General features: G+C 64.3%; 1 protein-coding gene across 1 annotated transcript; it reads right to left on the bottom strand.

Moving 5' to 3' along the window:
• Positions 1 to 2161: 2161 nt before the first annotated feature.
• On the bottom strand, positions 2162 to 25371 carry ANO8 (anoctamin 8). Its single transcript, XM_068997046.1, has 18 exons — positions 25272 to 25371; positions 21903 to 22013; positions 20090 to 20222; positions 18665 to 18803; positions 17438 to 17534; positions 15560 to 15676; positions 14153 to 14280; positions 12790 to 12951; positions 11628 to 11780; positions 10751 to 10877; positions 10596 to 10651; positions 9766 to 9840; positions 9379 to 9522; positions 7786 to 8445; positions 6389 to 6580; positions 6177 to 6308; positions 5002 to 5112; positions 2162 to 4203 (listed from the first exon to the last, which is right to left on the bottom strand). Exons 1-18 carry the CDS (start codon positions 25369 to 25371, stop codon positions 3541 to 3543), a joined length of 3300 nt encoding a protein of 1099 aa, XP_068853147.1. The 3' UTR covers positions 2162 to 3540.
• Between the last annotated feature and the right edge of the window lie 1078 nt (positions 25372 to 26449).

Genomic DNA, 26449 nt, shown 5'->3' with positions numbered 1-26449 from the left:
CCGGGATTTCCCGCAGCACCCAAATCCCGGCGTTCTCCTCTCCAGCACCGCCAGGGCTTGGAATTCTTGGAATTCCCGGAATTCCTGGAGCCCGACCTCATCCCGAGCTCGATCCTGAATTTCTTGGGAATTTTCCACCCAATTTTGGCCATTCCCAAATCCTGGGAGGCTCCGGCATTCCCAACTCCAGGATTTTTCCATCTTTTCCTTTCCAACCTCCCAAATCCCTCCGATTCCGCCCAAAATCTTGGCTCGATTTTCCCAAATTCCTGCATTTTCCCAAGATCCCGGCTCTCCGTCGGAATTCTTTTCCCGGGAATTTCTTTCCCCCCCCCAATTCCACCTGGCAGGATTTGGATCCCATTTTCCGAAGGTCGGCAACGCCGCCGTTACCGGATTGGCATCTCCGGCCATGCAAATGAGATGCAAATGAGCTGTCGAAATAAATTTCTTTTTTATTGCAGGTTTTACAAAAATAAATTAAAACGAAATAAATTAAATCCCCTCCCCCCCCCCCCCCCTTCCCCCTTTTCCTTCCTTTCCCGGAATTCCCACGGAATTCCCACTCCGAGGGAAAAGAAAAACCCCAAAGGAAAAAAACATTCCCAAATTTTTTCCCCCCTCCGAGATTCCAGAGATTCTTTAATTGATTCCTTTTTTTTGGGGGGGGGTGGGAAAGGGATAAAAATTCCCTGGATTTGGGGCTTTTCCCTTCGGGATTCAGGGATGGATCCGGGAATTCTCCGCTCCCGAGGGAAACGGGATCGAAGCCATTCCCGGGAAGCCCAGTGGGGTTTTTTTGGGGGATGGGCAGAGCGGGAAAATCCCGTGGGATGGAGGGGAGGGAAAAGGAGCCGGAGCCTCCCGGGGCTTCCCGAAATTCCCGCTTTTCCCAGGATTTCCCTTGGGATCTCTCCGGGATATTCCAGGTGGGGGGAAATTGGGATTCTCCTGGCCCCGGATTCCCAAATGTCCGTCCCCAATCCCAAATCCCTGTCCTCGATCCCAAAATCCATCCTCGATTCCCAAGCTCCTTCCCGATTCCCAAACTCTGTTCCCACATTCCCAAAGCTCCATCCCCAATCCCCAAATTCCCTCCTCAATCCCAAATCTCCATCCCCAATTCCCAAAATTCCAAAACTCCATCCCCAATCCCAAAATTCCCTCCTCAATCCCAAATCTCTCCCCAGTTCCCAAATTTCCATCCCCAATTCCCAAAGCTCCATCCCCAATCCCAAAATTCCCTCCTCAATCCCAAATTTCCATCCCCAATTCCCAAAGCTCCGTCCCCGATTCCCAGAATCCCAAAGCTGCATCCTCAATTCCCAAATGTCTCCTCGATCCCAGATTTTCATCCCCAGTCCCAAAATTCCCTCCCCAATCCCAAATTTCCATCCCCAATTCCCAAAATTCCAAAGCTCCATCCCCAATTCCCAAATCTCTCCCCACATTCCCAAATCTCCATCCCCAATTCCCAGAATCCCAAATCTCCATCCCCGATTCCCAAATCTCTCCCCACATTCCCAATCTCCCTCCCCCATTCCCAGCATCCCAAATCTCCCTCCCCAATCCCAAATCTCCCTCCCCAATTCCCAGAATCCCAAATCTCTCCCAAAATTCCCAATCTCCCTCCCCCCTTCCCGGGATTTCCCCCACCCCAGAGCGGAACTTTTCCCTTGGGAATCCCGGCCTTTCCCGCCCTTATTGCTGTGGAAAATGGCTCCATTTGGGATCCCCCCCTTCCCAAAAAAAAAACCACCCCGACCCCCAAAATTCCATGGATTCTTCCAAAGAGAAGGAAGGAGCGGGGGGGGAAAAAAAATCCCAAAAAAATTCCAACCTGATTTTTTGGGAAGAGGGAAACCCCCCCCCTCCCTCTTTTCCCAACCCTTCCCTCTTTTCCCAGATTTTTTCCCTTTGGGAATGTCCCCAAGTGCCACCACCCCGCGAAGCGAAGCAGGGAAAGGAGGGAGCGAATTCCCGGCAGCGCATTCCCGATTCCCGGCGGCGCATTCCCGATTCCCGGCGGCGCATTCCCAGCACGGATCCCTCTGGAAAAGCGAATCCAGGGAATCCTTCCCGCGGCAGCAGCGAAGCGGCTCCCACCCCCCCAAACCCCCCCCATATCCCCTCCTTATCCCGCCACCCCTTATTGCGACAGAATTCCAAGGAATTCGGAGCTGGAGCCGGGAATTTCCCGCTGGGAATTTGGGATGAGGGAGAAGCGGCACCGGCGGCGGGGCTGGGTTGGGATTTAGTGCAAGAAACGCTGCTCCATCCATCCATCCATCCATGCGCGGCATTCCCGAGGGATGCGCTTCCCTTCCCGGCTGGAAAAGGGCCGGGGAAGCTGGCAAGGACCTCCGGGATTTGGGATCCGGGATTTGGGATTTGGGATTTGCCAGCCGGGATCATCCAGGCGGGCGGAGGGAGCGGGGCTCGGAGGGCTGAGGCACGGCTGGATCGGGCTGGTCCCGGGAATCGCGGGATTCCAGGGATTCCAGGGATTCCAGGAGCGGGGATGATGTGGCGGAGGGCGCTCCCGGAGGATCCAAAGGTTGGAGCGCGGCACGTCTGGGATAAACCGGGAGCGTGGAAAGCTTTGGGATGCTCCGGTCAAACCGGGATAATTCCGGCGGGTGAGCCTGGAAACCGGGATGCTGCAGCCGGACCGGGATAACTCCTCCCGGTGAACCTTGAAAGCTTCGGGAAGCTCCAGCAAACCGGGATAACTCCTCCCGGTGGGTCTGGAAACCGGGATACTCCAACCAAACCGGGATAACTCCTCCCGGTGGGTCTGGAAACCGGGATACTCCAACCAAACCGGGATAACTCCTCCCGGTGCCCATGGAAACCGGGATAACTCCTCCTAGTGACCCTAGAAACCGGGATGCTCCACCCAAACCGGGATAACTCCTCCCGGTGCCCATGGAAACCGGGATGCTCCACCCGAACCGGGATAACTCCTCCCGGTCACTCTGGAAACCGGGATACTCCACCCGAACCGGGATAACTCCTCCCGGTCACTCTGGAAACCGGGATACTCCACCCAAACCGGGATAACTCCTCCCCCGCCGCGCTACCGGGATTTTCCAGCCTCCCCTCGCTCGCTCCTCCCCCGCTGTCCCCCCGCGGCTCCCGGACCGACGGCGGCGGCTCCGCGCGGGGGGCCCGGGGGGACGCAGCACCGGGGACCGGGAGGACACGGGGGGACACAGGACAGGGCACCGGGGGCACCGGGGGCACCGGGGGGCACGCAGCACAGGCCACCGGAGCGGAGCGCGGCGCTGGCGGCTCCCGGGCCAGCCCCGCGGGCGAGCGGCGGCGAGAGGCTCCCGACGGCCACGGCCGCGCGCAGCAGCGAGCGGGCAGCTCCCGGTGCCCCCGGGCATCCCGGAGCTCCCGTCAGAGCCGGGCACCGCCGCCCTCCCGCTCCGCCTGCTCCTTCCCGTGCCCCCGGAGCCCCGGTCAGAGCCGGGCACCGCCGCCCTCCCGCTCCGCCTGGTTCCTCCCGTGCCCCCGGAGCCCCCGGAGCCCCGGTCAGAGCCGGGCACCGCCGCCCTCCTCCTCCGCCCGGCTCTCCTGCTCCTCCCGCGCCCCTTCCTCGTTGAGATGCGCCTTCCCGGGCACCGCGTCCGCCGAGGGCCCTGCCCGGGGCTGCGGGGACGCGCCGGCAGTGCCCCCGTTGGCACCGAGCCCTTCGGACTTGCCGAAATTAAACAGCTTGCCGGGGTTGAAGGGCTTGGTGGGCGACTGCACCTTCTCGGTGCCCGCGTCCCGCTTAGTCTCGGGGGATTTGAGGAATTTGAAGCTCAGGAATCCCGGCAGTTTGTTCTCGCTGCCCGTCGGTGACTGCGGCGAGCGGGCGGTGGCGGTGCCACCCGCGGCGGTGCCACCGGACAGGAATTTGCCCTGCAGGGGGATGATCTGCTTGAGCTTCATCACGTTGTTGGTGGCCAGCAGCGAGCTGGGCCGCTTGGGCTTGTCGGGGCCGTGCGAGGAGGAGCCGCCGGAGCTTTTCCCTTTGCCCGGGATTTTGTCGTGCGCCGGGTCCTGCCCGGTGGCCTCGGGCTTGGTGGGCTCGTCCCGGCTGGATTCGCGCTCCTTGCGCGCCTGGAATTCCGCGTGGCGCTGCCGCTCCTCCTCCTCGCGCTTGCGGCGCTGCTGCTGCTGGAAGTGGTGCTGGGCCTGCCGCTCGTGCTTCTGGGGATGGCAAGGGGACATCGAGGGGACACCGGGCATGGGGGTGGCACGGGGACATCGAGGGGACACCGGGCATGGGGATGGCACGGGGATGGCACGGGGGCATCGAGGGGACACCGGGCATGGGGGTGGCACGGGGACATCGAGGGGACACCGGGCATGGGGATGGCATGGGGATGGCACGGGGACATCGAGGGGACACTGGGCATGGGGGTGGCACGGGGACATCGAGGGGACACCGGGCATGGGGATGGCACGGGGATGGCACGGGGACATCGAGGGGACACCAGGCACAAGGACATCGAGGGGACACTGGGCATGGGGATGGTGAGGGGACATCAAGGGGACACCGGGCATGGGGATGGCACAGGGACATCGAGGGGACACCGGGCATGGGGATGGCACAGGGACATCGAGGGGACATGGAGCACAGCGGTGGCATGGGGATGGCACACGGACATTGAGGGGACACCGGGCACAAGGACATCGAGGGGACAGTGGGCATGGGGATGGTGAGGGGACATCGAGGGGACACCGGGCACAGGGCTGGCACGGGGACATCGAGGGGACACCAGGCACGAGGACACCCCGGGGTGGCCAGTGGGCATGGGGACACCTCAGGGCGCACATGGAGGGGGACACCGGGCACGAGGACACCCTGGGGTGGTCACCAGCCCTGGGGACACCTCGGGGACATCTCCGGGAGCCCAGCGGGTGCCGGGGACACTTTGGGGACCCCCCCAGGCCCTTGGGGACACCCTGGGGGCACCCTGGGGATGCCACCCGGGCAGGACCCACCTTGAAGGCCTCGCGGCGCTGGTACTCCAGCTTGGCCATCTCCTCGGCCACCCAGGCGGGAATGTCGGGAATGGCCACCTGGATGACGTACTTCAGGAGCAGGGCGAAGTGCTGGGGGACACGGCGGCCACCTGAGCGTCCCCGGCACCGCCACCATCCCAAAATCCGGCCCTTCCATCCCAAAATCCGGCCCTTCCGTCCCAAATCCGGCCCTTCCATCCCAAATCAGCCCTTCCATCCCAAATCCGACCCTTCTGTCCCAAATCAGCCCTTCCATCCCAAATCCGGCCCTTCCATCCCAAATCCGTCCCTTCTATCCCAAAATCCAGCCCTTCTATCCCAAATCCAGCCCTTCTATCCCAAATCCGACCCTTCTGTCCCAAATCAGCCCTTCCATCCCAAATCCGGCCCTTCCATCCCAAATCCGGCCCTTCTATCCCAAAATCCAACCCTTCCATCCCAAATCTGGCCCTTCTATCCAAATCCGGCCCTTCCATCCCAAATCCAGCCCTTCCATCCCAAATCTGGCCCTTCCATCCCAAATCCAGCCCTTGCATCCCAAAATTCTCCCTGCAGGGAATGGGATTGTCCAGGGAATTGAGTGTCCAGGGATGGGATTGTCCAGGGATGGGAATGTCCAGGGATGGGAACGTCCAGGGATGGGAATCTCCAGGGATGGGATTGTCCAGGGATGGGAATTTCCAGGGAATTAAATGTCCAGGGAATTGAGTGTTCAGGGATGGGAATGTCCAAGAATAGGAATGTCCAGGGATGAGAATGTCCAGGAATAGGAATCTCCAGGGATGGGAACGTCCAGGGATGGGATTGTCCAGGGATGGGAATGACCAGGGATGGGATTGTCCAGAGATTTGCGTGTCCAGGAATGGGAATGTCCAGGGATGGGATTGTCCAGGGAATTAAATGTCCAGGGAATTGAGTGTCCAGCGATTTGTGTGTCCAGGGACAGGAATCTCCAAGGATGGGAGTTTCCCAGGATGAAATCTCCAGGGCCAGGAATCTCCAGGGCCAGGAGTTCCCAGGCGCTTTCCAGCCCAGGAACGTGAACTCCCGTGGCCATTCCCACCCCATCCCATCGCTGCCTACGACGGACGGGGCTGAAATTTGGGATCCCAACCCCAAAGCCGGGGGACAACCCTGAGCCCCCGCTCCGGTACCTCCAGCACCACCACGGACACGATGGCTCCCTCGGGACTGAGCCACGGGAAGAGCCTCTGCAGCTGCCCGCACTGGGCTATCAGGTAACAGTTGACCACGATGGCCAGGACGCCCATGGCCTCCATCACCTTCTGCAAGAGCAGCGGGCACAGGGGGTGAACCCCCCAAATCCGAACCCCCCCGACCCCCACGACGTCCCCAAGGTGGCCACCTGCCACTGGCCGATGCTCTGGACACGCTGGCCGAAGGGTCTCTGCAGCCCCGTGCAGAGCTTGAAGGCGTCGCTGCGGATCTCGATGACGTTGTTGACCAGGGCGCACATGGCGGCCAGCGGGAAGGCCGAGGAGAACAGCACCACGTAGCCAAACTGGATGAACATCTCCTGGTAGTCCTGGAAGGTGTCCTGAGGGTGAAATCGGGGAATGGGTGAGCTCGGAAAGGGTTCCCAGGTCGGGGAGTCTTGAGCTGGGCCGTCCCTTCCCCCCAGATTCACGGCTTGGAGGTTCTCGGGTGTCCCTCGGAATGTTGCGGAGGGAAATGGGAGAAGAGCTTGGCTCTGGGAGGGGTTTGGGGTTTGCTGGGGGATTTTTATGGAATGGCAGGTTGGGAAGATCCTCCAAGGTCGCCGGGTCTGACCCGTGGCCGATCCCCACCTGGTTGCCCACGGCCACGTTCCTTGGATGCCTCCAGGGGTGGGGATTCCAAACCTCCCTTGGTAATTCCAACCCCTGAGCACCTTTTCCAGGAGGAAATTCCCACTGATGGCCCACCTGGAACAGCTTGGGGCTGTTCCCTCCTGTCCTGGTGTCCCCTGGGACCCCCCTGGCTGTGCCCTCCTGGCAGGGACTGGTGAGGATTGGGAATGTCCCCCCTGATCCCGCTTTGCTCCAGCCTGAGCCCCTTCCCAGCTCCCTCTGGAATTCTCCAGCCCTTTCCCAACTGGGAATTCTCCAGCCTTTTCCCAGTCTGGAATTCTCCGGTCCCTTCCCAGCTCCCTCAGGAATTCTCCAGCCCCTTCCCAGCTCCCTCAGGAATTCTCCAGCCCTTTCCCATCTCCGGCCACTCTCCAGCCCCTCTGGCCATGGGGGCCCAGAACTGGACACAGGATTTGGGGACAATCCCTGCCCTGCTCCAAGCCAGGTGTCCTTTGCCCACCTGGGCACACCCGGGCTCCTGTCCAGCTGTTGCCACCAGCCCGCAGGTGGCCACGGGGACGCCTCGGGAAGCCAACCATTCCCAGGGATCCTGATGGCCACGGGGACACCTTGGGAAGCCAACCATTCCCAGGGATCCTGATGGCCACGGGGACACCTCGGGAAGCCAACCATTCCCAGGGATCCTGATGGCCACGGGGACACCTCGGGAAGCCAACCATTCCCAGGGACACTTTGGTGAGGCCATGGATCACGAGGACACCTCAAGGAGCCCTGAAGGACACCTTGGGAATCCCGATGACCACCGGGACACCTCAGGGAGCCCCAGGAACACCTTGGCGAGCCCAGCAGGTCCAGGGACAAGGGGACAAAGGGGACACAAAGGGGACACAAAGGGAGCAAAAAGGGGACGAAAAGGGGACGAAAAGGTGACGAAGGCCACCGGGCCACCAACCTCGTACTTCTTCATGCAGCTCTCCACCTCGGCCTGCGTCAGCTGCGTGGAGTAATCCTCCTCGGGGGGGTCGATCCAGGAGGCGCGGTTGCGCTTCCTCCCTTCCTCCTCTCCCTCCTCCTCCTCCCTCCTCCTCCTCGCCGCCCTCGCCAGCCCCGCCGGCTCCGTCGCCGCCCTCGCGGGGCTCCCGGGCGCTCCTTCGGCCTCGTCCTCCTCCTCGCACAGCTCGAACACGGCGGCGGGGTCCATGCCCTTCTCCACCATGGTGGGGCTGCCCTCCTCGAGGAAGGGCTCGTCCTCGGGGCCAGCGGGCTCGGCTCGCCGCTCGCCACGCTCGATGAAGCTCACCTTCTTCAGCTTCAGCCCGCAGTCCAGGGCGCTCTCCTCCTCCGAGTCCGAGCCGCGCCGCTCCTCCTCTTCCTCCTCCTCCTCCTCCGGCACCCCGCACCCTCCGTTCAGACATTTCTTCTCGCCCCGGGACCCCTCGGGAGGGGCTTGCGGGGGTCGCCGCGGGGCGAGCAGGCAGAGCAGGGCGTGGGCGAGCTGGCGGAGGCTGCGCAGGTTGAGGTCGCCGCGGCGGAGGCGCCGGTACAGGTGGGGCTGCGACACCTCCCGCACGTTCTGCAGGAACTGGCGCGTGATCAGCAGCGTGGCCAGCATCTGTGGGGACACGGTGGCCACGGTGTCACCTCCTTCCCTACCTCTCACCCGCGGGGGATGGGCAGGGGGTGGTGTCCCCATGGCCTGGCCCCGCGGTGTCCCTGCTCCTCTCTGGTGTCCCCGCGAGGTTCTTGCTCCTCCTGTGGTGTCCCTGCTCCTCTCTGGTGTCCCCGTGGTGTCCCTGCTCCTCTCTCCTGTCCCCGCGGTGTCCCTGCTCCTCCCTGGTGTCCCTGCTCCTCTCTGGTGTCCCCACGAGGTCCCTGCTCCTCCTGTCGTGTCCCTCCTCCTCTCTCCTGTCCCCACGGTGTCCCTGCTCCTCCTGTGGTGTCCCTGCTCCTCCTGTGGTGTCTCTGTTCCTCTCTGGTGTCCCCGCGAGGTCCCTGCTCCTCCTGTGGTGTCCCCGCAGTGTCCCTGCTCCTCCCGTGGTGTCTCTGTTCCTCCCTGGTGTCCCCACGAGGTCCCTGCTGCTCCTGTGGTGTCTCTGCTCCTCCTGTGGTGTCCCTGTGGTGTCCCTGCTCCTCCCGTGGTGTCCCTGCTCCTCCCTGGTGTCCCTGCTCCTCCCGTGGTGTCCCTGCTCCTCTCTCCCGTCCCCGAGGGGTCCCTGCTCCTCTCTGCTCTCCCCACAAGATCTCTGCTGCCCCTATCATGTCCCCTCTCCTCCCTGTCACCCCCACAGTGTCCCCCCCTCTCCTCCCCCCGGCCTCCATGGCCTCCATGGCCGCTCAGGACACCCCAACCCCGGCGTGTCCCCTCCTGGGTCACCCCCCCCGCCCATCGCTGCCCACTCCCGCTGGGGCGGGGCCGCAGCAGCCCCACCGCCACCCCAGTGGGGGAAAAGGGAGAGGGTTGGGGACATCAGTGTCCCCACCGTGTCCCGGGGGTGGGGAGGGGGGTGGTGGGGGATATTCCCAGCCCGTCCCTCCCCGCTCCTACTTTGGACACTCCCAGGCTCCAGCCAAAGAGCAGGAGGCGCCTGAGGAAGATGAGGGACAGGTGGAGGTGGAGGAGGATGGAGGGGAGCAGAGCCTCCCGGAGCTGCCGCGCGAGGCTCTGCGACAGAGACAGGATGAGCAGGAGCTGCGGAAGGGACACAAGGGACACACGCACGGCGACACACGGCGACACACGGCGACACACGGCGACACACGGCGACACACGGCGACACACACAGAGACACGCCGTGAGCCGCGCTGGGCACCGCCGCGGCACCGAGGGGACACACGCGGGGACACCCAGGGCTGGTGGCGGTGGTGGAGAAGGGATGAGGGGGGCGTTGGGGACACTGTGGGGACATCTGTCCCCCGGGCAGGGTCCCCTCACCTCCTTGAGCCGCTCCATGTCCTTGAGGTAGAATCCGATGTAGAAAAGGCTCAGGTAGGAATTGACGAACTGGAACTGCGGGTGGCACCGGGGACACCGGGGGTGGCACCGGGACACCGGGGATGGCACCGGGGGTGGCACCGGGGACACGGGGGATGGCACCGGGACACGGGGGTGGCACCGAGGACACGGGGATGGCACCGGGACACGGGGGGTGGCACCGGGGACACGGGGGATGGCACCAAGGACACGGGGATGGCACCGGGACACCGGGGATGGCACCGGGACACGGGGGTGGCACCGGGACACCGGGGATGGCACCGGGACACGGGGGGTGGCACCGGGACACGGGGGTGGCACCAGGGGCACCTCGGTCACCTCGGTGTCCCCACGGTGGCAGCAGAAAACTTCCGGTCCCCTCTGTGTCCCCTCTGTGGCTGCCAGGACCCCTCTGGTCCTCTCTGTCCCTCCAGTGCCCTCCAGTGCCCCCCCAGTGCCTCCCAGTCCCCTCTGTCCTCCACCAAGAGCCACTGGGACCCCTTCAGTGCCCTCTGTCCCCGTGTCCCCTCACCAAAAGCCACTGGGACCCCTCCAGTGCCCCCCCAGTGCCCCCCAGTCCCCTGTGCCCCTCACCAAGAGCCACTGGGACATCTCCAGTCCCCCCCAGTGCCCCCCCAGTGCCCCCCAGTCCCCTGTGCCCCTCACCAAGAGCCCCTGGGACCCCTCCAGTGCCCCCCAGTCCCCTCTGTCCCCCACCAAGAGCCACTGGGACATCTCCAGTCCCCCCCAGTGCCCCCCAGTCCCCCCGCCGTGTCCCAGTGTCCCCTCACCAGGACGATTTTGATGATGAGGTGTTTCTCGTAGGCGCTCTGCAGCCGATAATTCTCTGCGGGGCACAGGGAGGCTCAGCGGGGTTTGGGGGGTGCCAGCCCCTGCCAGGGCCACCCCCGGTGTCCCCTCGGTGGCCCCCAGGGTCCCCACGCACCCATGTCATTGAGCCACAAGGCCACTTTCTTGTAGAGCTCGTCACAGGCGGTGACAATGAGGGCCAGGATGATTTTGGGCAGGAAGCGGAGGATGCGCGGCAGCTCCGGGATGCTCAGCACCAGCTCCTGAGGGGACAGGGGTGGGATTGATGGGATGGGATGGGATGGGATGGGATGGGATGGGATGGGATGGGATGGGACGGGACAGGGATGGGATGGGATGGGATGGGATGGGATGGGATGGGATGGGATGGGATGGGATGGGATGGGATGGGATGGGATGGGACGGGACAGGGACAGGGATGGGAACAGGGACAGGGATAGGAACAGGGACAGGGACAGGGATCGGGATGAGACAGGGATAGGGATAGGAACAGGGATGGGGACAGGGACAGGAATGGGGACAGGGATGGGGACAGGGATGGGATAGGGACAGGGATCGGGGCAGGAAAAGGGTGAGGGACAGGAAGAGGGGACAGGATCAGGGAAAGGGAGAGGGACAGGAACAGGGTCAGGGACAGGAACAGGAACAGGATCAGGGCCAGGGCCAGAATCAGGGTCAGGATCAGGATCAGGATCAGGATCAGGATCAGGACCAGGACCAGGACCAGGAACAGGAACAGGAACAGGATCAGGATCAGGATCAGGACCAGGAATAGAATCAGGATCAGGATCAGGACCAGGACCAGAAACAGAATGAGGATCAGGATCAGGACCAGGACCAGAATCAGGATCAGGACCAGGAACAGAATGAGGATCAGGATCAGGACCAGGACCAGAATGAGGATCAGGACCAGGATCAAGATCAGGACCAGTGCCACCATCCCTGTCCCCCAGAGCCGGTGCCAGCCCATCCCTGCAGGGCCAGGGACGCACCTGGAGCTGGAAGCAGCCGAGCATGAGGAGGAAGACGAGGCAGAGGCAGGCGAGGCAGACGGGGAGGCTGACGAGGCTCTGGAACAGGAGCCGCTTCCAGGGGGGATAATAAAATTCCTCCGCGCTGGTCACGGGGCTGATCCGCTTCATCCCCTGCGGGCGGGGCGGCACGGCGGGGGGTGAGCCCACAGCTCCGTGGGACCCCTCTGTGAGCCCCACCTCGCCACGGGGTGTCCCAGCCCTGGGACCTTCCCAAGGAATGGGTCCCCCAAAAAGGATGGGACCCCCCAAGGGATGGGATTCCCCAAAAGGGATGGGATCCCCCAAGGGATGGGATCCCCCAAGGAATGGGTCCCCCAAAAGGGATAGAATATTCCAAGGAATGGGACCCCCTAAAAGGGATGGGATCTCCAAGGAATAGGACTCCCCTAAAAGGGATGGGATCACCTAAGGAATGAGACCCCCAAAAGGGATGGGATCTTCCAAGGAATGGGACCCTCCTAAAGGGATGGGATCCCCCAAGGGATGGGATTCCCCAAAAGGGATGGGTCCCCCTAAAAGGATGGGATCCCCCAAGGGATGGGACCCCCTAAAAGGGATGGGTCCCCCCTAAAAGGGATGGGATCCCCCAAGGGATGGGATTCCCCAAAAGGGATGGGATCTCCAAGGGATGGGACCCCTCAAGGAATAGGATTCCCCCCAAGGAATGGGACTTTTCCCAAGGAATGGGACCCCCAAAAGGGATGGGATCCCCCACAAGGAACGGGATCTCCCCAAGTAATGGGATCTCCCCAAGGAACGGGACCCCCACAAGGGATGGGACCCTCCCCAAGGAATGGGACCTCTCCAAGGAAAGGGATCCCCCACAAGGGATGGGACCCTCTTTAAGGAATGGGATCTCCCCAAGGAACGGGACCCCCACAAGGAACGGGACCCCCACAAGGGATGGGATCTCTCCAAGGAATGGGATCTCCCCAAGGAATGGGACCCTCCCCGAGGAATGAGACCCTCCCTGAGGAATGGGACCCTCCCTGAGGAATGGGACCCCCACAAGGGATGGGACCCCCCCAAGGGATGGAAACCTTCCCAAGCCATAGGAGGGGACCCCCTGAAGGAACGGGGCCTTTCCCAAGGGCTGGGAGCCCATTCCCCGGTGTCTGACCCGGAACTGGGGCCGGGGCTCCTCGATGGACTCCGCGGGGGTGTCCAGCGTGCCCCACTTGTAGGCGAACTCGGCGCCGCGGCGCTTCCACTCCTCCAGGAACAGCGTGGCCCAGATGACGTTGAAGATGGCGAAGACCACGCAGGAGATGTCCTGGCTGGTCTGGGGGACGGACGGCACCAACTGCACCGGGGTTGGTCCCCTCGCGGCCCCGATGTGCCCCAAACCCAGCCCTGTAGGGTTGGGAGGAACCCGAACGCAGCGGGAACGGCGGGGGTGGGGAATCGGGGGAAAAGTTGGGGGAAGAGGGAGGGAAGGAGGAGAGGAAAGGTGGAAACGCAGAAGGAAGGGTGGAAAAGCCTCGAGGAGGGGTGGGAATCCCACAGGGAGGGAGAGGAACCAGCCAGGAGGGAAGCAAATCCCATGAGGAGGGGATGAAAAGCCCAAAAAGGGAGCGAAAAACACCAAAGGAGGGATGGAAACCCTCAAGGAATTTTGGAAATCCACCAGGAGGGATGGAAACCCCGAGGAGAGAATTAAAACCCAAAAGGAGGGATGGAAACCCCGAGGAGAGAATTAAAACCCACAAGGAGGGGATGGAAACCCCAAGAAAGCCTGGAAAGCTCCAGGGAGGGAATCAAAACCCCAAAACAGGGGTGGAAACCCACAAGGAAGGATGCAAACCCTTAAGGAGGAACAGAAAACCCACAAGGAGGGGATGGAAACCCCACAAGGAGGGGATGGAAAACCCCACAAGGAGGGGATGGAAACCCCATAAGGAGCGGATGGAAAACCCGCAAGGAGGGGATGGAAAACCCCACAAGGAGGGGATGGAAAACCCCGCAAGGAGGGGATGGAAACCCCACAAGGAGGGGATGGAAACCCCACAAGGAGGAGATGGAAAACCCCACAAGGAGGGGATGGAAACCCCACAAGGAGGGGATGGAAACCCCACAAGGAGGGGATGGAAACCCCACAAGGAGGAGATGGAAAACCCCACAAGGAGGGGATGGAAACCCCATAAGGAGGGGATGGAAAACCCCACAAGGAGGGGATGGAAAACCCCACAAAGGGAAGAAAAACCCACAAGGAGACACAGAAAACCCCAAGGAGGGATAGGAACCCTCCGGGAAGAATGGAAAACCCACAAGGAGGGGATGGAAAACCCCACAAGGAGGAACAGAAAACCCACAAGGAGGGGATGGAAAACCCACAAGGAGGGGATGGAAATTCCCAAGAAAGGGGGGAAAAAAAACCCCGCAGGGAAGCACTGAAACCCACAAGGAGGGATGAAAACCCTCCAGGAAGGTCGGGAACCTCCCCGTGACCCCAAATCCCGTCCCCTGTGCCCCCGTGCCCTCACCTGGTCGCTGTCGGTGAAGGTGTAGAGGATGGAGCCGAAGACGGCCGGGTACACCATGGCCGAGGTGTAGAAGCCCAGCCAGGCGAAGTACATGGCGATCTTCACCCCAAAATAGTCACAGATGTCATCTGGGGGGGGACAGGATGGTGTCAGCAGGGCCGGGACCCCAAAAACCCTGCTGGTGTTACCCCAAAGCCTCATCGAGGGGCTGGGACCCCAAAACCCCGCTGGTGTTACCCCAAAGCCTCATCGAGGGGCTGGGACCCCAAAAACCCCGCTGGTGTTACCCCAAAGCCTCACAGAGGGGCTGGGACCCCAAAAACCCCGCTGGTGTTACCCCAAAGCCTCACAGAGGGGCTGGGACCCCAAAAACCCCGCTGGTGTTACCCCAAAGCCTCATCGAGGGGCTGGGACCCCAAAAACCCCGCTGGTGTTACCCCAAAGCCTCACAGAGGGGCTGGGACCCCAAAACCCCGCTGGTGTTACCCCAAAGCCTCACAGAGGGGCTGGGACCCCAAAAACCCCGCTGGTGTTACCCCAAAGCCTCATCGAGGGGCTGGGACCCCAAAAACCCCGCTGGTGTTACCCCAAAGCCTCACTGAGGGGCTGGGACCCTAAATCCCCGCTGGTGTTACCCCAAATGGGGCCCCAAAACCGCCCAGGGTCACCCCAAAGCCTGAGGGGCTGGGACCCCAAAAATCCCACCAGGGTCATCCCAAAGCCTCACCCGAACCCAAAAACCCCGCTGGTGTTACCCCAAAGCCTCAGCAAGGGGCTGGGACCTCAAAAACCCCGCTGGTGTTACCCCAAAGCCTCACAGAGGGGCTGGGACCTCAAAACCCCGCTGGTGTCACCCCAAAGCCTCACTGAGGGGCTGGGACCTCAAAACCCCGCTGGTGTTACCCCAAAGCCTCACAGAGGGGCTGGGACCCCAAAAACCCCGCTGGTGTTACCCCAAAGCCTCACAGAGGGGCTGGGACCTCAAAACCCCGCTGGTGTTACCCCAAATGGGGCCCCAAAACCGCCCAGGGTCACCCCAAAGCCTGAGGGGCTGGGACCCCAAAAATCCCACCAGGGTCATCCCAAAGCCTCACCCGAACCCAAAAACCCCGCTGGTGTTACCCCAAAGCCTCAGCAAGGGGCTGGGACCTCAAAAACCCCGCTGGTGTTACCCCAAAGCCTCATCGAGGGGCTGGGACCCCAAAAACCCCGCTGGTGTTACCCCAAAGCCTCACCAAGGGGCTGGGACCCCCAAAATCCCACCAGGGTCATCCCAAAGCCTCACCCGAACCCAAAAACCCCTCCGGGGTCATCCCAAATGGGACCCCAAAACCGCCCAGGGTGACCTCAAAGCCTCACCGAGGGGCTGGGACCCCAAAAAGCCGCCGGGGTGACCCCAAAACTGACCGAGGGGCTGCGCCTCGCACACCGCCTGCACCCAGGACTTCATCAGGCGCTTGAGGATCCTCTGCTCGTGCAGCGGGAAGAGCTGCTGGATCACCCCCCGTGCGGCCAGCTCCGGGACTGCCCGGGGGACAGCGGGACAGCGGGACAGCGGGACAGCGGGACAGGGACACGGGGACAGCGGGACACCGGGACAGCGGGACAGCGGGACAGAGGGACAGCGGGACAGCGGGACAGAGGGACAGGGACACGGGGACAATGGGGACACGGGGACAGGGACAATGGGGACAGCGGGGACAGCGGGGACACGGGGAGAGTGGGGACAGCGGGGACAGTGGGGACAGAGGGGACACGGGGACAGTGGGGAAAATGGGGACACGGGGACACGGGGACACGGGGACAGGGACAATGGGGACATGGGGACAGAGGGGACAGTGGGGACACAGGGACATGGGGACAGTGGGGACAGGGGGGACACAGGGACAGCGGGGACAGAGACAATGGGGACACGGGGACACCGGGACACCGGGACACGGGGTGGGGACAGTGGGGACAGAGGGGACACGGGGACACGGGGTGGGGACAGCGGGGACACGGGGACACGGACAATGGGGACAGCGGGGACATGGGGACACGGGGACAATGGGAACACGGGGAGAGTGGGGACACGGGGACAGGGACAATGGGGACACGGGGACAGTGGGGACACGGGGACAGCGGGGACAGAGGGGACACGGGGTGGGGACAGTGGGGACATGGGGACAGCAGGGTGAGGGACAGCGGGGACAATGGAGACAGTGGGGACACGGGGACAGGGACAATGGGGACAGCGGGGACAGGGGATCAGGGACGATGGGGACAGGGACAGCGGGGACACGGGGTGTGGGACAGTGGGGACACGGGGACAGCGGGGACACGGGATGAGGGACAGCGGGGTTGGGGTCGGGGACAATGAGGACAAGGGGTCAGGGGCAGAGGGGACACAAGGTGAGAGATCCCCCCTGTGACCCCACAGGGGCCCCGTGTGGTGGGGTTGGGGCAGGGACAGAGGGGACGGCTCTGTGCCCATCACGAAGCCACCACCCTCACATCGTCCTGGAGTTGGGGACACGGGGCAGGGACAGTGGGGACACTTCCAGCCCACCCCGGGACCCCACTGCCACCCCACACGTGGTGTGGTGGGGTTGGGACGGGGACAGTGGGGACAGTGGGGTCAGTGGGGACAGTGTGGTCAGTGGGGTCAGTGGAGTCAGTGGGGACAGTGAGGACAATGGGGACAGTGGGGACAGTGGGGTCAGTGGGGTCGGTGGGGTCAGTGGGGTCAGTGGGGTTGGGGTAAGAGTGGCTCTGTGCCCAGCATGCAGCCACCACCCCAGGGGTGGGGACACGGGTGACAAGGGGCTGGTGCCCGCCGGGGCCACCACGGCACCGCTTGGGCAGGGGGTGGCGGGGTGGCGGTGCTGCGGTGTGGCGGTGCCATGGCAATGCCACCGGGTGCCACCGGGTGCCATGGCAGTGCCACCGAGTGCCACCGGGTGCCACGGCAGTGCCATTGGGTGCCATGGCAGTGCCACCTGTTGTCACCGGGCGCCATGGCAGTGCCACCGGGTGCCACCGGCTGCCATGGTGGTGCCAACCGAGTGCTATGGCAGTGCCACCGAGTGCCACCGGCTGCCATGGCGGTGCCATCGGGTGCCACTGGGTGCCAGGGCAGTGCCACCAGGTGCCACCAAGTGCCACCGGCTGCCATGGTGGTGCCACCGGGTGCCACCGGGTGCCACAGCAGTGCCATTGGGTGCCATGGCAATGCCGCTTGTTGTCACCGTGTGCCATGGCAGTGCCACCGGGTGCCCCCGGGTGCCAGGGCAGTGCCGCACTCACTGATGGGCTGTCCCTCGAGGAAGTGGATGTTGTGCAGGGACTCTCCCTGCTTGGCCCGCAGGTTCTCCAGCCAGTACCGGATGATGTTCTGCCGCTCCTGCGGGGACACCCCGGCATCGTCCCTGCCCCCGCCCGGGACTGTCCCCTCGTCCCAGGCCCCCCTTGTCTCCGGTGGGTGCCAGGCGGGATGGGGCTCGCTGGGGAGGGGGTGGTGACCTCCCCTCCCCGCCCCGTGTCCCTGTGTCCCCTCATCCCTGTGTCCCCTCAGCCCTGCATTCCCATATCCCCAAATCCCTGAATCCTTGTCCGGCATCCCTGTATCCCCTATCCCCATATCCCTGTATCCCCTATCCCCATATCCCACATCCCCTATCCCTGTATCCCTGCATCCCCTATCCCCATATCCCATATCCCATATCCCATATCCCATATCCCCATATCCCCATATCCCATATCCCCATATCCCCTATCCCCATATCCCATATCCCATATCCCATATCCCATATCCCATATCCCATATCCCCATATCCCCATATCCCCTATCCCCATATCCCATATCCCATATCCCCATATCCCACATCCCCAAAACCCCATATCCCATATCCCATAACCCCATACCCCATATCCCCAAAACCCCATATCCCATATCCCATAACCCCATACCCCATATCCCACATCCCCATATCCCATATCCCACATCCCTAGATCCCCTATCCCACATCCCCGTATCCCACATCCCCATATCCCGTACCCCATAACCCCACATCCCCACATCCCCAGAACCCCATATCCCATATCCCACATCCCCATATCCCATATCCCACATCCCCACAACCCCATATCCCATATCCCACATCCCCATAGCCCATATCCCACACCCCCATAACCCCACATCCCCATATCCCACAACCCCATATCCCACATCCCACACCCGCATAACCCCACATCCCCACACCCCCATACCCCCACATCCCCATATCCCATATCCCATATCCCATATCCCATATCCCATATCCCATATCCCACATCCTCATATCCCACATCCCACACCCCCATAACCCCACATCCCCACACCCCCATACCCCCACAACCCCATATCCCATATCCCACATCCCCATATCCCATATCCCACATCCCCATATCCCACATCCCACACCCCCACACCCCGACATCCCCAATCCCACACCCCCATACCCCCACACCCCGGTGCCGGCGTCCCCGTCCCACCTGCGAGGTGAAGAAGCCGAGCTCGTTCTCGATGTTCTCGTAGATGGAATCCTCCTCGCACGAGAAGCTGCGCATGCCGCCCCCGAACTCCGCCTTCACCGCCTTCCGCAGCCCGATCTCGTCCGCCCCGCGCAGCAAACTGCGGCCGTGGGCCACAGCGCTGGGGAGGCGGCCCGGCACCCCATATCCCTGCGGCCCCATATCCCTGTGCCCCCATATCCCTGCGGCCCCATATCCCTGTGCCCCCATATCCCTGCGGCCCCATATCCACATATCCTTATATCCCTGCGGCCCCATATCCCTGCGGCCCCATATCCATGTGTCCCCATATCCCTGCGGCCCTATATCCACATATCCTTATATCCCCATATCCCTGCGGCCCCATATCACTGCGGCCCCATATCCACATATCCTTATATCCCCATATCCCCATGTCCCCGTATCCCTGTGCCCCCATATCCCTGCGGCCCCGTATCCCTGCGGCCCCATATCCCTGCGGCCCCATATCCCTGCGTCCCCACATCCCTATGTCCCCATATCCCCGTGTCCCCATATCCACATGTCCCTGTATCCCTGTGTCCCCATATCCCATAACTCCATATCCACATATCCCTATATCCCCATATCCTGGTATCCCTGCATCCCCATATCCCCGTGTCCCCATATCCCTGCATCCCCATAACCCCATATCTCCGTATCCCTGCAGCCCCATAACCCCGTATCCCCATAACCCTGCACCCCCATATCCCCATAACCCCGTATCTCCGTATCCTCATAACCCTGTATCCCCATATCCCCATATCCCCATAACCCCATAACCAGATAACCCCATAACCACGCACCCCCATAGCCCCGTTATCCCCATAACCCCGCACCCCCATAATCCCATAACCCCATAACCCAGTATCCCTGCATCCCCATAACCCCATAACCCCGCACCCCATAACCCCATAACCCGATAACCCCATAACCCCGCATCCCCATAACCCCATAACCCCATAACCCCATATCCCCATAACCCCATATCCCCATAACCCCATAACCCCATATCCCCATAACCCTGGACCCCCATAACCCTGTTATCCCCATAACCCCGTTATCCCCATATCCCCATAAACCCATAACCCCACACCCCCATATCCCCATAGCCCCGTTATCCCCATAACCCCGCACCCCCATAACCCCATAACCCAGTATCCCCGCATCCCCACACCCCCATATCCCCATAACCCCATAACCCCACACCCCATAACCCCATTATCCCCATAACCCCGCACCCCCGTAACCCCGTTATCCCCATAATCCCACACCTCCATGTCCCCATAACCCCATTATCTCCCTAACCCTGTTATCCCCATAACCCCATAACCCCGCACCCCATAACCCCACACCCCATAACCGCGCACCCCTCAGCGGGGGACGCACCTCTCGTAGGTGGCGGTGAGGAAGAAGGCGTAGGCGCGCGTGTGCTTGTGGTGCCGCACCTGTACGATGAGCTCGGGGATGCCCAGGCGGATGTGGTTCAGCAGCCACAGCAGCGTGTGGTCATCCGTGGTGTCTGCGGGGCGGGCAGCGGGCGCCGCGTGCCACCTCGTGTCCCCCATCCCGGTCCCCATCCCGGTCCCCACCCATCCCCGTGTGCCACCTCGTGTCCCTCATCCCGGTCCCCATCCGTCCCCGTGTGCCACCTCGTGTCCCTCATCCCAGTCCCCATCCACCCCCGTGTCCCTCATCCCGGTCCCCATCCATCCCCGTGTGCCACCTCGTGTCCCTCATCCCAGTCCCCATCCACCCCCGTGTCCCTCATCCCGGTCCCCATCCATCCCCGTGTGCCACCTCGTGTCCCTCATCCCAGTCCCCATCCACCCCCGTGTCCCTCATCCCAGTCCCCATCCACCCCCGTGTCCCTCATCCCGGTCCCCATCCATCCCCGTGTCCCTCATCCTTGTCCCCATCCGTCCCCGTGTCCCTCATCCCAGTCCCCATCCGCCCCCGTGTCCCTCATCCCGGTCCCCATCCATCCCCGTGTGCCACCTCGTGTCCCTCATCCCGGTCCCCATCCACCCCCGTGTCCCTCATCCCGGTCCCCATCCATCCCCGTGTGCCACCTCGTGTCCCTCATCCCGGTCCCCATCCACCCCCGTGTCCCTCATCCCAGTCCCCATCCGCCCCCGTGTCCCTCATCCCGGTCCCCATCCACCCCCGTGTCCCTCATCCCGGTCCCCATCCATCCCCGTGTGCCACCTCGTGTCCCTCATCCCGGTCCCCATCCGTCCCCATGTGCCACCTCGTGTCCCTCATCCTGGTCCCCATCCACCCCCGTGTCCCTCATCCCGGTCCCCATCCATCCCCATGTGCCACCTCGTGTCCCTCATCCCAGTTCCCCATCCATCCCCGTGTCCCTCATCCCGGTCCCCATCCGTCCCCGTGTGCCACCTCGTGTCCCTCATCCCGGTCCCCATCCATTCCCTTGTCCCCCATCCCAATCCCCATCCGTCCCCTTGTCCCCCATCCCAGTCCCCATCCCTCCATACAGCCCCATCCGTCCCCACATCCCCCATCCATCCCCTTGTCCCCCATCCCAATCCCCATCCATCCCCTTGTCCCCCATCCCAGTCCCCATCCTTCCATGCAACCCCATCTGTCCCCACATCCCCCATCCCAATCCCCATCCACCCCCACATCCCCCATCCCAGTCCCCATCCCTCCATGCAACCCCATCTGTCCCCACATCCCCCATCCCGGTCCCCTTCCCTCCCCACATCCCACATCCCTCTCTGCATCCCACATCTCTCCCCAATCCCACACCCCACACGTTTTCTCCACATCCCCCATCCCCCATCCCCACTGCCACCCCCCGGGCTCTTCCCACCATCCCCATCCCCACCTGCCCCGGCTATCCCAGATTCTCCCGGTCACATCCCAATCCCAGCTTTCCGGGACCCATCCCAATCCCGGTTTTCCAGAGCACATCCACCCCAATCCCAGTTTTCCAGAGCACATCCCTCTCCCAGTTTCCCCGTGCACATCCCAATCCCGGTTTTCCAGAGCACATCCACCCCAATCCCAGTTTTCCAGAGCACATCCCTCTCCCAGTTTCCCCGTGCACATCCCAATCCCGGATTCCCCGGCCACATCCCATCCCTTTCCCGGATTCCCCGGCCACATCCCATCCCGGATTCCCTCTTTTCCCGGCCACATCCCATCCCAATCCCGCTTTTCCCGTGCCCATCCCTACCCGGGAATGTCATGAGCACATCGCAGTTCTCCGTGGGCACCGTCTTCATCCAGGCCTTGTGGGACATGATGTAGCGCCCGGCCTGGAGCAGCCGCTTCCCGAAGAGTTTATCTGCCGGGAGGAGGCCGGGGAGGGATCAAAAATCCCCCCGGGAAGCGGATCCCAAACCGCCCGGGAGCCACGGGATGAGCGCGGGACACGTCCCCGGCCGTCCCCACCCCGGCCACGGCACAGGTCACGGCCCCGCTGGCGGTGCCACCGCCCTGGCATCGGATTTCTCCTGCGGCAGATCCCAAAATCGGCCCCGACAGCTGCGGGGAGGAGCCGCCAGCGCGTCCTGGCACCGCCGGGGTGCTGAGTGTCGCGGGATGTCCCCTCGGAGAGTCCCCAAAACCTCTCACCTCCTCCCGCTGCCCCTCGGCGGGGCCGGGCTCCGAGGAATGGATGGAAAAGCGCAGGAAAAACGGAAATAGGGGAAAAAAAAAAAAAAAAGCAGCCGGTCTCCATGGAAACCCGGCGAGGCCCCGCGCCGCCGCGCCGAGGTGGGATGGGGACAGTCCCCAAAGCAGCACCCCCCGCGCGGGTGGCAGCGAGAGGACACGGCCACTGGCCCGCTCTGGGGTGGCCGCAGCCCTGGGACGCGCTGTCCCCGTGCCCGGTGTCCCCAGGGACAGGGGGCATCCCAAAAAATTCCGCCCGGGGCTGGCAGGGAGGAGGTCCCCGATGGCGGTGGGGACCCCGTTTGTCGCTTCCCTGCCTCAGTGTCCCCTCCTGCCTCGGTGTCCCCTCCTCGGCCGGGGATGTCGAGGCCTCTCCGGGTGCCCCAGGGCTGGGAAGGGCTCGGGGTGCCGGAAACGGCCCGGAAAAACAGGAAATGCCAGAGCTGCTCATGGCAGGGAGTGCACCCCAACCCCGGGAAGCTCCCGGGAATCTCTGCTGAGACCCCACAAACTCAGCGCCCCGATGGGCTCTGAAAGGCTGCGCTGTCCCCGAGCCGTGGGTGGCAGCTGGGGACAGTGCCAGGCTGGCACCCCCGCTGTGGCACCGTGTCCTGCCCGGCGCTGCCGGGGTACCGGGATGCTGAGGTGCCAGGGTGTGGGGTGTTGGGGTGCCAGGGTGTTTGGGTGCTGGGGTATCAGGGTCTTGGGGTGCCAGGGTGCCGAGGTGTTGGGGTTTAGGGGTGCTCGGGTGTTGAGGTGCCAGGGTGCTGGGTTATCAGGGTGTTGGGGTGCCAGGGTGCCGAGGTGCTGGGGTTTAGGGGTGCTCGGGTGTTGGGGTGTTTGGGTGCTGGGTTATCAGGGTGTTGGGGTGCCAGGGTGCGGGGTGTTGGGGTGCAGGGCTGTTGGGGTATCAGGGTATTGGGGTGCTGGGTTATCAGGGTGCTGGGGTGCCAGGGTGCCGAGGTGTTGGGGTTTAGGGGTGCTCGGGTGTTGGGGTGTTTGGGTGCTGGGTTATCAGGGTGTTGGGGTGCCAGGGTGCCGAGGTGCTGGGGTTTAGGGGTGCTCGGGTGCTGGGGTGCCAGGGTGTTTGGGTGCTGGGTTATCAGGGTGCTGGGGTGCCAGGGTGTCGGGGTGCCAGGGTGCCGAGGTGTTGGGGTGCAGGGCTGTTGGGGTATCAGGCTGTTGGGATGTTGGGGTGTCTGGGTGCTGGGGTACCGGGGTGCCAGGGTGTTACAGTGCAGGGGTGTTGGGGTGCCAGGGTGCTGTGGTATCATGGTGCTGGGCTAGCAGGGTGCAGAGGTACCAGGGTGCCAGGGTTTTGGGGTATCAAGGTGTTGGGGTGCCAAGGTGGTAGGGTAGCAGGGTGCCAAGTTGCCAGGGTGTTGGGATGCCGGGGTATCAGAGCGCTGGGGCGTTGGGGTGCCAGGGTATTGGGGTGTCAGGGTGCAGGGAGGCTGAGGTGTTGGGGTATTGGGGTGCCGGGGTACCATGGTATTGGGGTGTCAACCTATTGGGGTGCCAGGGTGTTGGGATGTTGGGGTATCAGGGTGCCAGGGTGTTGGGGTATCAGGGTGGGGGGGGGTGCCATGCAGGGATTTCGGGGTGCTGAGCTGTCGGGGTGCCAAGTGCCAGTGTTTTAGGGTGCCAGCGTTTTAGGGTGCAGGGCTAGCAGGGTGCCCGGCCGTGCCACCCTGTCCGGGCAGCCGGGTGACGCCGGCGGGCTGAGCTCACCCACCCTGCATTATTCATGTCCTGCCCGCAGCGGTGGCACCCGGCGCGGGTGGCGACTGCGGGCCCCGGCCCGCGGGCACGGACAGCGGCGACACCGACACCAGCGTGTGCAGTGCCCACCCCGGAGCCCCCAAATCCGGGGGCAGGGCGGCTTTTCCTGCCCAAGGTCATGGAAAAGAGGGGTGTCCCCAGCGCCCCCAAACTGGCCGGGTTTGGGGGGGGTGACCGCCACCCTCACCCCACTCCAACCACGCGTCCCCCTCGTCCCGTTGTCCCCGCAGCCCCTCCCGGCACGCGGTGCCACCACCGAGGTGGCACCGCGGGGTCGGCGGGGCTGGAGCGCCGTGTGCCAGCCCCCGGGGCGCGCCGCCGGGTCCCCCCGCTTGTCCCCGTTTGTCGCCGGCGGTGCCGCTCACCTTGGCTCCCGGCCTAAGGTCACCGGAGCTGCGGCGTGGCCGGGACCGCCACTGCCCCGGCCCGAGCGTCCCGGGGGGGCGGCACGAAGTGGGTCACCCACCGGCAGCCAGGAGTCCCGCTGCTCGGTGGCACAGCAGCCACCGGGCCCTGCCACCCCCCCCCACCCCGCCGCGGGGACCCCGATCAGGGGGTGTCACCAGCGCCACGGGGGGAGGGGACCCCAGCGCCAGCGTGGGGACAGCGACACAAAGGCTGCGAGCTGCGCCACCACCCCCCCCGTGGTGCTGGGAGGGCACGGGCCTGGCGGGGGGAGGGGGGGGGACGGCAAAAACACCTCCCTGGGGTGGGGGTGGCACGGGGGGTGCGGGGACACCGCGCTGGGGGTGTCACCGGCGAGCGGGGGACGCGGAGCTGGGTGCGAACCGCAGCCCCGGGGGGGGCTCGGAGCTGTCCGGAGAGGGGGGGGAGGGACACAAAATCAGCCGCGACCACCAGAGAGCCGCAGCCCCCCCCGCATGAGGCGGGACCCCCCCCCCCCCCACGGAGGGGGCGCACGGAGCGGTACCGGGGGGATGCTCAGAGCGCTACCGGCAGCCCCGACCCCCCTCCCCCCCGGCGGTCCCGGGGAGCCGCATCCCGGCCCGCATCCGCAGCGAGCCGCAGGGCCCGGGCCACCCCCCCCGCCCCGGCCCTCCCCGTGCCCCCCTCCCCGACCCTCTCGCCGCCTCCCGCAATCCCCCTCCGCACCCCCGGCCCGGTGCCCGCGCGGTTCCCCCCGTACCCAGGACGCCGGTGGGGGCCGCCGGTTCCGCTCGCTCCTCCGCGGCCGGGCCCCGCCGGGGCCGCTCGCCGTCCTGCGCTGCGGCCGGCGGCTCGGGCATGGTGCGGGGCTCGGCGGCGGCGGCGGCGGGGGCCGGTGCATGGGGCCGCCGGGGCCGCCGGGGCCGCCGGTGCCGCCGCCGGTGCCGCCGGTGCCGGGCGGGAGGAGGGACAAAGGCGGCGGCGGAGCGGAGCCCGAGCTCCCGGCCCCTTTAATGCTCTGGTTGGCCGCGGCTCCCCAGCGCCGGCCGCGCTGGCCACGCGTGTCCGGCCGCGCCCCGTGGGGGGGGTCCCGGGGGGAGCGGGGGGGGAGGGAGGGGGCTCTGCCCGGCCGTGGCACCGGTGTCCCCTCCGGTGTCCTCAGCGTACCCCAGTGTCCCCCCCCGCCCTATATCCCCAACCCCCCTCGCTCTGCCGGTCCCCAGGGCTGTCCCCAAGAGCCCCCCCGTGCCCCCCGGTGCCCCCTCAGTGCCCCCCTGCCCCGGCGCGGTGCCCGCTGAGGCGGCTCCCGGTAACCCGAGCGGGGTGCGCGCCGCCCTCCTGACATTTTGGGTGACCCCCCCACCCCCCAGACCGACCTCCCCCCACACGCACACACTCGGGAGGGGTCCCCCGCAGCCCCCCCAAAAGCCCGGAGGGTCCTGCCCGACCCCGGGCCGACCGTGCCCCCCCTCTGCCCGGGAAGGAGGGGATTGGGGTGGGGGGCACCGCCGTGCCCGGTGCCGCTCCCCCCTCCGCCCCACCCGCGGCTATTTTGGGGCAGGGGCCGGGTGCCAGCGCGGCTCGGTGGTGCCACCAGGAGCTGTCCCCGCCGCTGTCACCTCAGCTGGAGACGGGGGACAGGCTGGAGGCTCTGCCAGGCTTGGGAATGGTGCCAGTTTCGGGAGAGGGAAAAACCGGGCACAGGGTGGGGAGGGGGCCCGGGGTCAGCTGGGGCTGCTCCAGGCCTTGCAAGGAGGGCAGGGCTGTGAATCCCGGGATTGTGAATCCCTCTGGAAGATCGCCTGATGGAGATCTTCGTGGAGAATGGGGGAGTTTGGGGCATCCACAGGGGCAGAGAGGGCGGTGTTGATGGTGTCGGGTATTCCGGGAATTCCGGTGTCCTGGGCATCATCCCTGCCTGCATCCCTGCGTGATTCC

Source organism: Aphelocoma coerulescens, chromosome 28 (genome assembly GCF_041296385.1).
Source record: "Aphelocoma coerulescens isolate FSJ_1873_10779 chromosome 28, UR_Acoe_1.0, whole genome shotgun sequence".
Classification (NCBI taxonomy): Eukaryota; Metazoa; Chordata; class Aves; order Passeriformes; family Corvidae; genus Aphelocoma; species Aphelocoma coerulescens.
Note: the sequence above shows the minus strand (reverse complement) of the source record. Positions and strands in the feature narration are given on the sequence as shown.

Excerpts from the sequence above, each read along its gene's own strand:
- ANO8 (XM_068997046.1), bottom strand. The coding sequence starts at position 25,371 with ATGCCCGAGCCGCCGGCCGCAGCGCAGGACGGCGAGCGGCCCCGGCGG. Across the intron at positions 10,652-10,750 it reads CTTGTGGCTCAATGACATGG|AGAATTATCGGCTGCAGAGC; the intron begins GTGCGTGGGGAC and ends TGTGCCCCGCAG. Across the intron at positions 6,309-6,388 it reads AGAGCATCGGCCAGTGGCAG|AAGGTGATGGAGGCCATGGG; the intron begins GTGGCCACCTTG and ends CTGCTCTTGCAG.